Source organism: Grammomys surdaster, unplaced genomic scaffold (assembly GCF_004785775.1).
Source record: "Grammomys surdaster isolate TR1022 unplaced genomic scaffold, NIH_TR_1.0 215, whole genome shotgun sequence".
In the NCBI taxonomy this organism is placed as follows: domain Eukaryota; kingdom Metazoa; phylum Chordata; class Mammalia; order Rodentia; family Muridae; genus Grammomys; species Grammomys surdaster.
Window position 1 is genome coordinate 5,466,785 of NW_021604660.1, and position 15,813 is coordinate 5,482,597.

Consider the following 15,813-nt stretch of genomic DNA (forward strand, 5'->3'; position numbering starts at 1 on the left):
TTTTTTAAGCAGAAGGATCTTCCCAGTTTGCTTCTTCTAGAAGGTTCTACAACATGCTTCAAAAGAAGAGCCAACAGGAAGCAAGTCCCTTGACTTCCCTCTGGAGTAAAAGAATACAATGTCCCAAAGATCTGTGTTTACAATTCTGTCCGCTTGCTTCTTGTTTACATTCCATCAGTTCATCCCCAGCTCTCATATGTCCACTGTCAGGTGCCTTGGCACCAGGGACTGTTGGAATATGACACATTATTATTTGTGAAAGAACTGTTTTCACTATCATCAAGCTTTTGAATATTGAACACTTCTTGCCTTTAATATTGTCCTATGTTTCCAAGGCATTTAGAGAAAATTGGGAATCTCATCTTTGGCATTTGTGAGCTGATGACTCCTAATAACCCTCATGAACTGAGAAAGTGAGACAGAAGCATGGCCCTATTAATTATAGTAATTACTTGCTTCGTGATTATTCTTGGTGCCTCCCAGTCTTGTCATACCCCAGATGACTTCGTGGCTATCACTTCTCCTGGACATATCATGATTGGAGGTTTGTTTGCCATTCATGAAAAAATGTTGTCCTCAGACGACCATCCCAGGCGACCACAAATCCAGAAATGTGTTGGGTGAGTAAAACTTTTTTTTAAAAAAAAATACACACAATTCAAAATTGTGCTGTGACTAAGACTAAGACATGCAAATGGCTTGATTTTGAAAGTATTTTAGTAAAACAGAACATGTGTGTATTTTTAAGTTATATCTAGTTAGTTTTGTGGTCCTTAAAATAGACTTATCATCCTTATATGTGTAATCAGCTTCCAAGCACAGGGGTAGAGAATTCTTTACAGTCATGTATTGTTTTGGTTTTGGTTGTTTTTTTTTACTATCCCTTTAAAAAAATCTCTGAGGTCACTTGCAAGGATGTTGTAACCTGTTCTGAACTACAGGAAACACACACAGCATACTTATATTTCTGTCACCCTCAGCATGTGCTTCATTATCATAAACATATGTTTATTATTTTATGCCTTATTTAAAAGTCCACAGATGGGTTTTTCATGTTCACGTTTCAACAATGTTGTATTCATTGCACTCTAGAATAATGGAATCCTTTGCTACTAAGTTAAGAGTACTTATCAATGCTCCTTTTTTGTTTGTTTGTTTTTGTTTTGTTTTTTAATGAGTGAATTGTAGCATGTAATTTTTGGGACAGTGCCATGTAAAAACTAAAACATAGATTGAGGATTTTTATTTGTTTGTTTGGTTTTTAAGGGAAATTTTCAGTTTTAGGATACACTGATCCTGTGACACTGACTTGTAGGTCCTATCTGTAAAAATGAGGCCCGATAACCTCTAAGGACACAGGCAGCCTTAGCTTCAATCTGCATCACAATGTGACCCTCAAACTTCCCTGTGACTTAATGTTCTGATTACAACTTGATATAATCTTAAGTTCTTCTATTTTACTTTTCTGTTTGTCTTTTTTGTTTTAAGATAAGGTCTTCTTAGATATCCCATGCTAGCCTCACCTCTTGATCCCTTTTGTATTCACCTCTGGAGTGCTGTAATTTCAAAAGCACATCATCACATCCAATCTCCTGTTTGCTTGCTTGTTTGCTTGTTCATTTTCTTATCAAATCATGATTTCTACCCTTGTAAGAATGTTTTCAGATCTCACAAGTTCCTGTGTCACACCCAGGTCCCCTCCCTTCTTTCATGCCCATTTGGGCTGTTGTTACTATAGCCAGTGAGTAACTGAAATGGCACAAAATAATAATGGAAGATTTTCAGAGTATTAACTTAGGACTCAAAGAACCGAAGCCCATATTTCAAGCCAATAACCAATGATAAATATAAAATGAAATTTGTTCTATCAAATTTCTTCTAGAAAGAAAAAGATCACTAGATAAATTAAATGTTTAGCTTTATTGTCACTCAAGAGAAATTATTTTTAATAAAAACTGAGCCACTGGTTAGCAAGTACTGGCATTACCAGGCCCCTGTTCTGAGCACTGGGGAAACCAAAGCCATTGAGCTTACATAGAAGAGACTATAAAAATATGATATGATTTAGTTATAAAGTAATCTACAAATCTTTTCTCTCATTTCTTTTTAGATACAGATTATAACAATGATTTTCTATATTTCATCTTCAGACATCCCATAGTGACAAACAGTAATTTCCAAATAATCATAACTTAATGAAGTCTAAGGAAACTTTAGAATAAAAACCCTGAAGTTCTCTTTTATCCACTTAAAAGGCATCCACTGATCTTTTATTATATATAATAAAAGAGGTTGGGCTTATAATGTTTGTGTACAGTAGTGAATGAAAGAACAGTGAATCAGGATTAAATTATTGAGATCTCTGAAATAAACCCAAAGCAGGAAATGTTCCCTGAGACAGCTGTGCTTCTGACTTACACTTGTCAACATTCTCTAGACAACTACGTGGCTTTTCCCAGGAATTCTTAAAAGTCTTATTTGTAGATTTAGAAATGTAAATGTATAGATGCATATGTGTATAACAATAATTAATTTAAAAAAGAGCCCATGTATTTTAAACAGAGCAAGGAGGGGTATATGGGAGAGTTAAATAAAGGAATAAGAAGAAGGTAATGGTATTATAATCTCAAAAAAGAAATAGTTTAAAAAAATAAAAATTTAAATTCATAAAAGGCTCATTTATTTGATTTCTAATGACAGCAGATTAAAACCACAAAAGATAGAATTTAATCCTAAGAAACATATGTATTGTCGGAAATAACATGCTGATATGTTAACAGCAAAAGAGGACAAGACTCAGCACACCACATATCACAGAGCATTAAACAAAATGTTCAACACAAACCCAAGATTCATCAAGAAAAGGCTAAATGTTGCACTGTAGAGTCATTAAGGAACTTGTTTTTGGAATTATCCATTAAAGCTTTCCATTAAAAGTATTTTCACTGGGGAAGTTGGAGGTGGCTATAATCAAGCTATGTCCTTCAAAGGGCTAAGGCAATTAATGGCTGATGGGAGAGGGAGACATAGCCCTTTTATATATTTATATATAAATAAAAATATAAATGTAAATATAAATACACACACATATATGTATATATACACATATATGTAAAAGTAATAATCAAAGAAAAAGAGGTTATCAGCTAGAGTTGGAAGGACATGGGAGGGTTTTGAGTGAGAGTAACTAGGAGAGGCTGGAAGGGAAAGAGGGACAGTGATAAAATTTTATTTTAATGAAAAACATATTTTTTAAAGATATATTGTTTACCTATATGAAATTGTCAACAAATAAATAGAATGTATTCTGTTAAAATTTATGATCATAGGGGAAGTGGAGGAAATGGTTATGTTAAATAAAGTTCACACTTTTCAAGAAATCATCTTGACTCATCCAAAAATTATTCATCAAAGGGCAGAAGAGTCCCCTATGGCTGAGATATCTCCATATCAACTGAGAACTGTTATGGTGTGTTTCAGAAAATGCTTTTTTCTTTTTTTCAACAGCTTTGAAATATCAGTGTTTCTTCAAACTCTGGCTATGATCCACAGCATTGAGATGATCAATAACTCAACCCTGTTATCTGGAGTCAAGCTGGGGTATGAAATCTATGACACTTGTACTGAAGTCACAGCAGCAATGGCGGCCACTCTGAGGTTCCTCTCTAAATTCAACTGTTCTAGAGAAACTGTGATTTTTCAGTGTGACTATTCCAGCTATATGCCAAGGGTCAAGGCTGTCATAGGTGCTGGCTACTCTGAAATATCCATGGCGGTATCAAGGATGCTGAACTTACAGCTCATGCCACAGGTAGGTTTTTGTCCTACTTCCTTCCATACATTGGTCCATCGATCACATTTGTTCTTAGGATCAAGAGAAGGTAGGAATTAGCTAGAAAGTAATTTCTGCAATATTCAACAACCAATTTTTGAATATTTTTAACTTGATTTAGAAAAGACACATACCTCTGAGGGCCTGTTGTCTGCATAATAACATCAACCAGGTTCAAAGAAGACAATGTAACTAAACATCCTAAGATGAATTGGTCTTCTTGTAGAGAAAGAATTTAGAAGAAGCTGTAGGAATCAAAGGGAAATGAGCTTACTATGACTGGCTCTTCTGCTCTCCCACATAACTCAAAGATTCTGTCCACTTTTAGGTGAGTTATGAATCCACTGCAGAAATCCTGAGTGACAAAATTCGCTTTCCTTCATTTTTACGAACTGTGCCCAGTGACTTCTACCAAACTAAAGCAATGGCCCACCTGATCCGACAATCTGGATGGAACTGGGTTGGTGCCATAACAACTGATGATGATTATGGAAGATTAGCTCTCAATACTTTTGCAATCCAGGCTGCTGCAAACAATGTGTGCATTGCCTTCAAAGAGGTCCTGCCAGCCTTCCTCTCAGATAATACCATTGAAGTGAGAATCAACCAGACTCTGGAGAAGATCATTGCAGAAGCCCAGGTTAATGTCATTGTGGTGTTTCTGAGGAAATTCCATGTTTTCAGTCTCTTCACTAAAGCCATTGAAAGGAAAATAAGTAAGATCTGGATTGCTAGTGATAACTGGTCAACTGCTACCAAGATTATCACCATTCCTAATGTGAAGAAGCTTGGCAAAGTAGTGGGGTTTACCTTTAGGAGAGGAAATATGTCTTCTTTCCATTCTTTTCTTCAAACTCTGCATATGTACCCCAATGACAATAACAAACCCCTACATGAATTTGCCATGCTTTTTTCTGCCTGTAAACACATCAAAGACGGTGATTTAAGCCAATGCATTTCCAACTATTCTCAGGCAACTTTGACCTATGACACTACCAAGACCATTGAAAACCACTTATTCAAGAGAAATGATTTCCTCTGGCATTATACTGAGCCAGGACTCATTCACAGCATTCAGCTTGCAGTGTTCGCCCTTGGTCATGCCATCCGGGATCTGTGCCAAGTTCGAGACTGCCAGAAACCCAACGCCTTTCAGCCATGGGAGGTATTCACTTACATACCCAAGCCTATTTCCTACCATCATCTCTCCTCCGGTCTTGCTTCAAAGATCCGTAGTAAGCACTCTTAACCCTTTCCCTTCCGCAAGTAGAAACTGCCAGTCTTTTCATGACCTGTATTGCTAATATAATCTTTTATTTTTGATGATAGTTATATTTAATCCTCATTTCTTTTCCTAAGTCCCCAAATTTTGTCTTCTCTTCTAAGGATATTCAGAATAGTGCTATCTTCCTTCTTAGATTTAAGCATTATTTTCAGTGCTTCATACACATTATATTGTTTGATGATTTTGTTTTGTTTTGTTTTTTGAGACAGAGTTTCTTTGTATAGCCCTGGCTGTCCTGGAACTCACTCTGTAGACCAGGCTGGCTTCTGCCTCCCAAGTGCTGGGATTAAAGGCATGTGCCACCACTACCCAATTGTTTAATGATTTTTACCCATACAAATTAGACCATACAAATTGAAAGACTATTTTGATTTCCCTCATCTGAGATGCTCAGGCTATACAAGTTGCAGGTCAGATATCTTAGGTACAGAACAACCTCTATATGTAAAATTCATCTTTGCTTGTATTTACCTTGTTTATATAACTTAATGGTGGTAATATATAATATTTTTAATGCAGGTTTATTGTGCCAGTGCAGTCAAGTGTAGAATTTTTCACTTTGGTATCAAGTTGAGGCTCAAAAACTCAGATTTGTAGCAGTTTCAATTAGGGATGCTTGTCTTGTATATGAGGAAGCTAAGGACAAGAAGCACCACAAACATGACTCCAGACCTAGTTTTCTTATATCCCCTTAAATTGCACAGTAGGTGGATTACAATCCTGTCCTCTAGTTAAATGCTTTTACTATCTTAGGATAGTAAGATGCTCTCTTCAGGACATGAGGTTTGTGTTTTGTTTTGTTTAAAGATTTGCTGTTTTGATTTATTTGTATGAGAGGTTTGACTGCATGTTTGCCATGTGCACTTAGTGCATGAAATGTCTGCTAAAGCCAAAAAGCATGTTGAATCCCCAGGAATTAAAGAAAGGTTGTTAGCCTTTATGTGGGTACTGGGAATGGAATCTGGGTCCTCTTTAAGACTTACTTACTGAGCCATCTCTTCAGCCTCCTGGAGTCTTCTTCAAAGGAATGATGTTAGGACAATTACTATGACCTTTATATGAAATACCAAATGTCCATACATGAATATTTTCCATTCTTTTCTTGGATGATTTTTGGAAAAACTTAAAGTTTAATATGACTGTATGAAAAATCACATTCTTAATGACCTCGACAAAGCATGTAAAAGAAAGTGCTTCTTTTAATAATAATATTTTACTGGTGAGAATCAGACTTCTCAATTATGCAAATTCAAATCCACACTTTTAGGTCTTGAGAAAGTATCATATTACAACATATATGCCCTTTAAGGTTATAAGTGAACAGAGAGTAGAATAGAATAAAACAATTGGATTATATAAGTGGCATCTAGAGTGACATTTATATTTTTATCATCACCACTTTAATTGTTGTTGCTTAGAACTGAACCAATGGCCTCATGAAAGCTAATCATGTGATACCAGGAACTCCATTCTAGCCTCCGTGATGCATTTTGTTTTATTTTTATTTTATTTTATTTTATTTTATTTTATTTTATTTTATTTTATTTTTTGAGACAGGGTTTCTCTGTGTAGCCTTGGCTGTCCTGGAACTTCACTCTGTAGACCAGGCAGGCCTTGAACTCAGAAATCTGCCTGCCTCTGCCTCCCAAGTGCTGGGATTAAAGGTGTACACCACCACTGCCCATTTCACATGTTTTAATCACCTACAACACCTATAAGCACTGATGACTGAAATAACCTGCTTATACATTTAGATGAATAATTTTCTTGTTTTTTTGTTAGTCCTTATTTCACTGTTGTTGTATTGTTTTTGACTGGGGTTCTGGAGTTTGATCTCCAGGCCTCATACATACCAGAGAATATCCTCCCTCTGAGCTGCATCCTCAGCCCTTGAGCCGTGTACTTAAATTTTCTCATTTTTAAGTTGTACTTAATTTTATTTTTAATGGATACATAGTCATTGTACATGTGGAGTATATATTGCTCATTGCTCAGGCACATGTTACTAAATATAAAGCCAAAATTTTAATGAAGAAAAATTAAAATTAAAACTATTCTAAATAATATGCACATATTTCTAATAATTTTTAAATATCAACTAGAAAACACTTTGTTTTTACTATAAAACTCTAATGAGGGATTTGAGGGGCAGATCTCTAAATTACCCTTGTTTTATAGATCACTTTTCTTTCTTATACCACATTGAATATGGTGTTTTCTCTATGTGATAATACTTTACACATAATGCACTACAGAAAAGCACTTCTTGCTCAAACTTCCGGTCTGGGCCCAAGCATAGAGCAGATCCCAGGTAGCAGCTCTGTACCCAACCTCACAAAACCCAAAGGAAGAGGGCCTCCCAGGAGCTTTAACTCGGGCAGTATCTCAGGTAAAAATGAATCACCCGTGATGTCTGCTGTTAGAAGTTCTAATCCCGATGCTGGCCTCCAAACTTATACTACTCAGACCTTCGGTGAGCCATTGACAGGAACATCAAACAGCTAGAGATTGACAGCACTAATCTGAAGAAATCTCTCGTTTCAATGTCAGAAGAGACGTTCAAAAATTGCAAAGATCCTTATTGGACTTGATTTACTCTTTTACAATAGAAAAGTCTGTGTACAGCTCTTGATTGTGTACAACCCTTAAAGAAGAATGTTGCGTTTACATAGACAAGACACGGATGGTTAAAGAGAGCATGAAAAAGGTCAGAGAAGGCCCTGAGAAAAGTCAGAGAGAGAAAGAGAAAGATGAGTGCTGGTACAAGAATTGGTTTTCAGCCTCTCCATGGTTGTCAACCCTACTTCCTCCCATCTTGGGACCATTAATTGGGTTATTTTTGCTTATTTCTTCTGGTCCCTGGGCTTTAAGTAGGCTGACTAACTTTGTGAAACAACAGATAAATAATTTGGTAGCAAAACCTATTCAGATACATTATCATAAGTTAGCTATGGAGGACCACAAGACTCAAGATGAGGTTGTTACTCTATTCAGGGTGTTCCCAAAACCCATCTCCACCCAACCTAAAAGAGGAGACTTCTGCCCCTAAACCAAACAGAGAGGTGCCATCCAGAACCCCCTCTGACTGGCAATCTGAATTCTTGCTTAGACTTCGAGGCTAAGCACTGCAAGGGACTATAAATAAAAGTTATAAATATCTCTCTGGGTTCCCTGAGGGACAAGCCTGATTGCATAGGGGTTGATATCAAAAGTATCCCCTCTCCAGGAAAAAGATATTGGGATGAGTATGGCCCTCATGCCTCACTGAACAACAACAGGGGGACCAGAGCCATTACAAGGTCCCCTTCAATTACTGAAGGCCAGGCCTCTATGTCTGCCTTCAAAAGATTAGAATCCCCAAAGCCCTTCTATACTTAGAGAAGGGAGGAGATGTCAGGGGCAGCCCTGCTTATACACTGAAGGCCTAAAATCAGCCATAGGCCTAAAATCAGCAATAGGGCTGTCATACATGTATACTAACACCAAGTCTTGGGTCTCTGTGGAACAACATTGAAACAGATGGCCATAAGCTATTGTAAACAGGCAGCTTTTGTGGAAATTTACCAGCCTGAATAGTCATAGACCTTGTAAATAGGTAGCCTTGGCAGATAATACCAACTTAGATAAGGACAAGTGAATCATAGGCAGAGTCATAGCCACCTGTCCCCTGAACCTTCACCTAGTGGATACTCTGTTCTGAAAGATATCTGTATTCCTCCTGAACACCCACGCTCCAGTGACATCTCCTTCCCCACATCCTGCCTTTTTATGTTTATAACTCCTGTGTGAATGAGTAAAAATTATGATTTAAAAAAGTTAATTAATTAATTAATTAAAAAAAAGAAAGTACAATTCTCAACTTCATATGGAAAAAAAACAGAGTAGCTAAAACACACTTACAGTAAAAGAACTTTTGGAAGAGAGGGGAAAAAAACACTTCTTGTTTTAAGAAGGAGAATATCACAGTGAAATAACTGAGATGAATCTTAGGACTTAGAGACTGGAAGAAAGAAATAGGAAATCATGCTACCTGCTTCCTCCCAGCTTCCCTTCAGTCCTCAGATAAAAGACACAGACACCATGTGTTCCTTTTAAACTTGCCTTAGGACACATTTGCTGGGTGCCACTATCTTCTGCCTGACCACCCGGCTGTAGGAGCAGCCCATGTGGCCATTCTACTTACAGGGTTGCCCAGTTCTCCTGTCTCCAAATCTTGGCAAAACTTGGTTCTCATCCCTGCCTCCAGGGACCTGGAAGTCCTGCCTGTCCCTTCTGCCAAGCAATTGGCCTATGACTTTTGTTACTGACAGATCAAGAATCAACTGGGGAATAGGACCTTAACATCAGAGCTGCCTCCCACTGAGACCAGGCATTGAACCTAAAGGATACAAGTGAAAATATAGGAAGAATCATAAGGAAAATAAACAGAGGCAGACAGAACTATTGATTTAACAAACATCCAGGAAAGTATTTTAAATCATAAATATAGCTCAAACATTTTGGAAAAAATTATTTGGGAAAATATAACCTAAATATCTTATTTTATTAAACACTAGGAGTCTGAAGTTGCTTTTTATGCCCTTGAGAACTTGTTACTCTAGAAACAGATAGAAAAACAGAAGACAGATGATGTTCCTGCTGCTGATATAGAGAAGCTGCAAACTATGCCTAGGAATCAGACTTGCCAATTAAATACTTTTAGGCTGCAGAATGATGATCTATTTTCCACTGTAAAAGAGCATTTTGACTGATACAAATAATCTCGAGCATGGATGAAGAACATTTTGAATAGATTACTTGTCTAAAAAAAGAAATAAAAACACAAAAACACGTCACACATTATTCCCATTCTGAGCAGCTGATGTGTATGTTAAAATGCAAATACAGAGAAATATGGATGTCTGTTGGGGGAAAATACTGACATCCTATATTGGAGATGCTGGATTTCAGGAGTTTAGGAGACATAGAAGTATACTCTAGTTGATCAGTTAGGCCTCCACTGGTAAAATGAGCCAATGCAAACCCGATTAGATTTTAGTAAATGCAAATTTATTGGGAAGCTGCTCTCTTGAGGCCAGTTCACTGGCCACAAGGACAGAGGTCAGAAAAGACAGAGGAGAAGAGCAAGAAGACCAAAATGTCTGGATTATATATTGACAAAAATTAAACACTTAAAATTAATGAAAAATGCATTGATTAGAGTAATTCTACTCAGAATAATTTCTCCCTCTCCCATAGATTTTAATCCACCAAAGCCAAATAGAACCATGGACTTAGGCAACCAGTGGGGCTGTGATGAATGATGAGAGAGAGAGAGAGAGAGAGAGAGAGAGAGAGAGAACGCTCAAACACACACACACACACACACACAAGCCTGCACTGTGATGACTCAACACTCAGTTAGTTTTGAACATTTTGACTCCAATGTTCTTTCTCTAGCAGAAGCTCAATGTGGCTGCCACTATACAAACTGGGAAGCAAGGTAGGTAATTTTTAGTCACATTTCTCTCTTCTAGAATTAAATCATTTTATAACTTAATTAGAGATAAAATCTGGAGGTCACTTTATTGACTGTTCATCACTAGGACAGACTTAAGAGCATCAGAGGAAAGACAGAAGGATGTATTTTACCATCACTAGTACAATAATAATGGGAGAAGGAGCCACAAGCCCCCACCTTCTCCCAAGAAGCCATTCTGAAAGTTTGCCACATGGATGCATGCAGATGCTCAGATTTCAGTCTCATAGACTGGAAAAGCTACTACCTCTAAAAACTGATCTGATTTTACAATTTAGCATAGGAAAACTTCTGCAGAAATCAAATCTAGAATGGGAGGTGGGGCTCTTTCATAAACTGTTCTATATATTTAAGCATCCCAAAACAGGAATCAAGTTTCTTTTTTTCTTCTCGTTTTAAGTAATACTCTCGGAGATACAATGTCATGGGGAGAAAGGACGTGCTTCAAATGCTCCTGTCCACTGTTCACCCACACTTTTACCTTTCACAGCTACTCACCGTGTTGAAAAATGTGACATTCACTGACGGAAGGAATTCATTTCACTTTGATGAGCACGGGGATTTAAATACTGGTTATGATGTGGTGCTCTGGAAGGAGGCCGACGGCCTCATGACTGTCACAAAGATGGCAGAATATGACCTGCAGAACGATGTCTTCATCACCACAAACCAAGAAACAAAACGTGAATTCAGGGAACTTAAGGTGATTTTTGTTCTAGGCTCTTTTGCTGAATTCAGGTCAAGTAGTGTATCACCTGGAAAAGTCCTGCTCTCCAGCAGAGCCTGCCCACTGCCACACCTTCCTTCCCTAAATTCTGTGACCAGCTAGCATAACACTCTTGCATAGAGCCTCTGTTCCCTCCTCTGTCTTCAGTGTTCTATCTTCTCAATATTGGCGAAATTCAACTCACTCTGTGCTCAATTCTATGTGCATTCCCTCAGTAGACGTAGTTGGGGAAGGAGAGGTGAGAATACGAACCTTATATTTTTCACTAGTTTTACATTGAATTTATGATCTCCGGTGTCCAGTGGACCTTCAGTGTTGCTGGGCAATCAATCAGACTATTTTCTAACAGCATTAAGTCTCTTTTCTTGCTGGTTGGCCGTTTTATATTCTTCTCTGACTTTGTTCCATCATCTTCGGTTGATTGTACTTTCTCTTCTACAAACAGTGAAGTGATAGGAGAAAGAACTGCAGAGCTTCCGGTAGCAGACCGTGCTTTCATCTAGTTCTGTGGACTGACTGTTGTGCTCCTTCCTTGGGATTCACTTCCATTTGACCAGTGGACCCCACCTCCTTCACTTGTTTAAGAGTTTGCTCTGCTGATTCAAGATTCGCAGTCTCCTGCATCTTCCATGAATCTCTCTTCTGTGCTGCCCACATAGTGGTATAAACCTGTGTTCACCGGTATTCAAAAGGCAACAGTGGCATAGATTTCACACACCCTTTTCCATTTGCTACCTAAGCCTCTATTTCTCTTTACAACAAAACTCCTTGAAAACATTAAATATCTTGACTTCCCTCAAGTCGTTTCCTTCCATTCTATTTTAAGCTGCCTATAATCTATCAAAATTTCTCTCTAGCTCACATACACATAGTCCAAATATCATCATAATCCATTTAACAGCCACTTACTCTTTCCTCCATACCATAAGCCTCATTTACCTCCTAGACTCGATACTCCCCTTATTTCCCCTGTGTCTCTAGCAACCGTTTCTCTGTCTCCTTTGTTGGGTCCTTATCTTTCCAATCCCTCTGAACACTGGAGTGCCTAGGCTCAGCTCCATTCTTTTTTTTTTTTTTTTTTTTTTTTTTTTTGTCTTGTCTGTTTGGTGACCTTATCAGGCTCCTTCCTGTCTTTAAATAATGTCATTCTGTGGGAGGCTGGTGGCTTCTTGATTTTATCTTTTAACTCAAATAAGTCCCGACTGCCTATCTGGCATCTCTACATGGATATCTATCTACCTGATGGTTGTCCTCACTGACTATCTCCAAAACAAAGCTCTTGATATTCTTTCCTGAATCTCAGAAAATGGCAACTCTCCTTTGTCCGTTGTTCATGAGGCACCCTGATGGGATCCATGTCCCTTGTGTGTCACACAACATACTTGTTACACCACAGACCCACTGAAAGTTTAATTTCCAAAGTGAATCTGAAGTCTGTTTACCATTTTACCCGTCGGTGAATCACTGTCCCTCCACTGCAAGCTACAGCCAGTTCTCACCCAAGTCAGTGTGTTAGCTTTGTAACTGCTCCACCTACACTCAAACCCTTTCAGTCTGTTCCTAACACATTGTCCTGGGAAATGTAGCTCTCGGCTCACAATTCTTCTAGGGCACCGTATTTCTCTCCAGGTAAAAGCTAGTGTTTTTTAAGAAGTGTTCTCTGTCCGCATCACCTCTTCTCCTTCTATATTCCCCTTAATTTCCAGTCACCTGGAATTTCACAGTCCCCACTTTCTGTCATATGTGCCTTCCTTTCTGTTAGTGCAAGTGCTCTGTACCTGATGCATTCTATTTTAAATTGTTACACCTGAAGCAGGATGGTGGTGAGTGCCTGTAATCCCAGTATTTGAGAAGCTGAGATAGTAGAATCATGAGCCTGGGTTAACAGTGAGATCCTGCCTCAAAAAAGAAAAAAAAAGTCACATCTAAGCTTAAGCTCAGGTGTAGCTCAGTTGTCATATACATGTTTAGCACTGTGTTTGCTCCCCAGAAGGAGTAAGAGAGAGAGAGAGGAAGAAGAAAAGGAGGGAGAGGAAATGAGAAGGAGGGGGAAGGTGGGAGAGAGGATCATGGTATCATCAAGCTATCTATTTTTGTTCACTTTCCTGTCTTTTTTTTTCTCCTCAGTTGTCACCATCTCTTATTTTGTCCATTTTGCTTGTTTTTATCTTGTTCATTGTCAACTTGGTTAACTAGAACTGAAGACCTTTGAAGGGAAGGATTCTGTTACATTCTCTGCCATGGCTCCAATTAGAACCATGCTTGGCACACTAACAATCACTCTGAAAATATTTAGTGAGTGCAAGAATGAATGCAGTAACGTTAGAAACAAGTTTCTTCAATAACATTTCTCCTGGTAGATAGATTAGTAAAGTAGGAGACGGGTTCCTTAGGAGACAGAAATACAGCCATCTTTTGTGCCCTCGAACTTTCCTTTTTCTTTGTTAACCCAGTCTTGTCTATCACCCTCTGAGGAGCCTGCCTTAGGCTAAGCACTGCAGCTCACACTTTTAAACCACACTCTGCCTCCCTTTCGCACTGAATAAAAAGGGAATTCTCCTTTATTTTTGCAAGAAGCACTCTTTCAGTTGTTGCAAAATTATCTCCATTTTTCATATGACAGACTCTGTGAGCCTGTGAGGCATTTGCTCTAAGGCAGAGGAGTAAAGCTTTAGGTTCAAGAGTGAGGGTTTAGACTGCTAGCAATGACAGGACAAGTTTTCCTTCCTGGTGGAGATGTTCACAAGTATCTAGGCTATTGTAGAAGCTAACAACACCTATGATCATTTGGTCAGATTTCAAGATGTACTTGTCAATGTACAAGCTACTTGGAGTGTCACTTGTCACTGTCCAAAACCTCAAATAGCTACACATCAATTTTTATTTCAAAGTATTACATACATTCATTTCCAATCTCTTCATATGGAGAGAGGAAAAGTGGTGTGTTCCTAAGAAGGAAAGCTGCACTTTTGCTCCTCGTAATGATACACAACTATAATCTAAATTTTTACAATAATTTAGCTAGTATCTATAAGCAAATCCAGTATACACACACACACTAAATAGATTATTCAGTCATAGAGAAGAATGAAATCTTGTTATTTGTAACAAGATGAGAAGAACTTTGAATATTATGTTCAGAGGAGTAAGCATAGAAAAGCAAATACCATATGTACTGTCTCATATTTGAAAGCTTAAATAGTCAAGCTGAATATACAGTAGTAATTGTTAAAAGTTGCAGGTGAGCAGGCTGGAGAGATGGCTCAGAGGTTGAGAGCACTGACAACTCTTCCAGAGGTCCTGAGTTCAATTCCCAGCAACCACATGGTGGCTCACAACCATCTGCAATGGAATCCGATGCTCTCTTCTGGTATGTCTGAAGATAGTGACAGTATACTCACATATATAAATAAATAATTCTTTAAATAAAAAATTGCAGGTGAGCAAAGGGTGTGTGGAATTGATTGGTACACATTATGTGATATTTAAATACCACATTGAATGCTACCAAAATAAAATATTTTAAAAATATTTATATATTTTGGATTTTTGAAAATAATATTCTAATAGTTTTAAATTTTAAATGTCCCATTGCTTTGTTTTTCAAAGGTATCTATTCTTAAGAACTTTCTTCTAAAAGTATAAAAGTCTATGGGCTAGAGAGATGACTCAGTAGCTAAGAGCACTTAACTGCTTTTGCAGAGGACCGAGTTTATATCCTAGAATCTACATTGGTGACTCACAACTACATGTAACTCCAGTTCCAAAGCATGCAACAGCTTCTCCTGGGACACCACACACACACACACACACACACACACACACACACACACAGAGAGAGAGAGAGAGAGAGAGAGAGAGAGAGAGAGACAGAGACAGAGACACAGAAACAGAGAGAGAGAGACAGAGAGTCAGAGAGAAACAGAGAGTCAGAGAGAGACAGAAAGTTAGAGAGAGAGAGACCAAGAGAAAGAGAGAGAAAGAGAATGGAAGAAAGAGACTCATACACACAGAGACACACACAAACACAGGGACTCACACACAAACACACACAGAGACAGAGAGATTTATGCACATAAAAATTTTTAATTTTTTTAAATAAGAAGTCCTATTTTTCTTGCAGAATTTCAGCCTGTAATCAGAAATTCTCAGACCCTCACTTTGTTTTTCAATTTTAGACATATGTGCTTTCCCCTCTGCTAGAAGCTCTCTGAAGGAGCTAATTTCCATAATTTGCTTATAGAAACAGTAAGTGTTACCAGGCATGGTCCTGAATGCTTTTAATCCCAGAACTCTGGAGGCAGAGGCTGGTGAATCTCTGTGAGTTCAATGCCAACCTGTTTTATATAGTGAGGTTTGTAACAGCCATAGCTACACTGTAAGATCCTGTCCAGAAAGAAAGAAAGAAAGAAAGAAAGAAAGAAAGAAAGAAAGAAAGAAAGAAAGAAAGA

The 15,813-nt window shown here is 38.0% G+C and overlaps 1 protein-coding gene across 1 annotated transcript in view; it reads left to right on the plus strand.

The window, feature by feature from the left end:
* Nucleotides 1-399: 399 nt before the first annotated feature.
* Nucleotides 400-15,813, plus strand: part of Gprc6a (G protein-coupled receptor class C group 6 member A) — a 17,828-nt gene continuing 2,414 nt past the window's right edge. Inside the window, exons 1-4 of the mRNA XM_028772617.1 lie at nucleotides 400-620; nucleotides 3,508-3,811; nucleotides 4,161-4,997; nucleotides 11,126-11,338. Of these exons, the coding sequence (XP_028628450.1) occupies nucleotides 427-620; nucleotides 3,508-3,811; nucleotides 4,161-4,997; nucleotides 11,126-11,338 (1,548 nt within the window). The 5' untranslated portion in view covers nucleotides 400-426. The remainder of the gene's footprint in view (nucleotides 621-3,507; nucleotides 3,812-4,160; nucleotides 4,998-11,125; nucleotides 11,339-15,813) is intronic.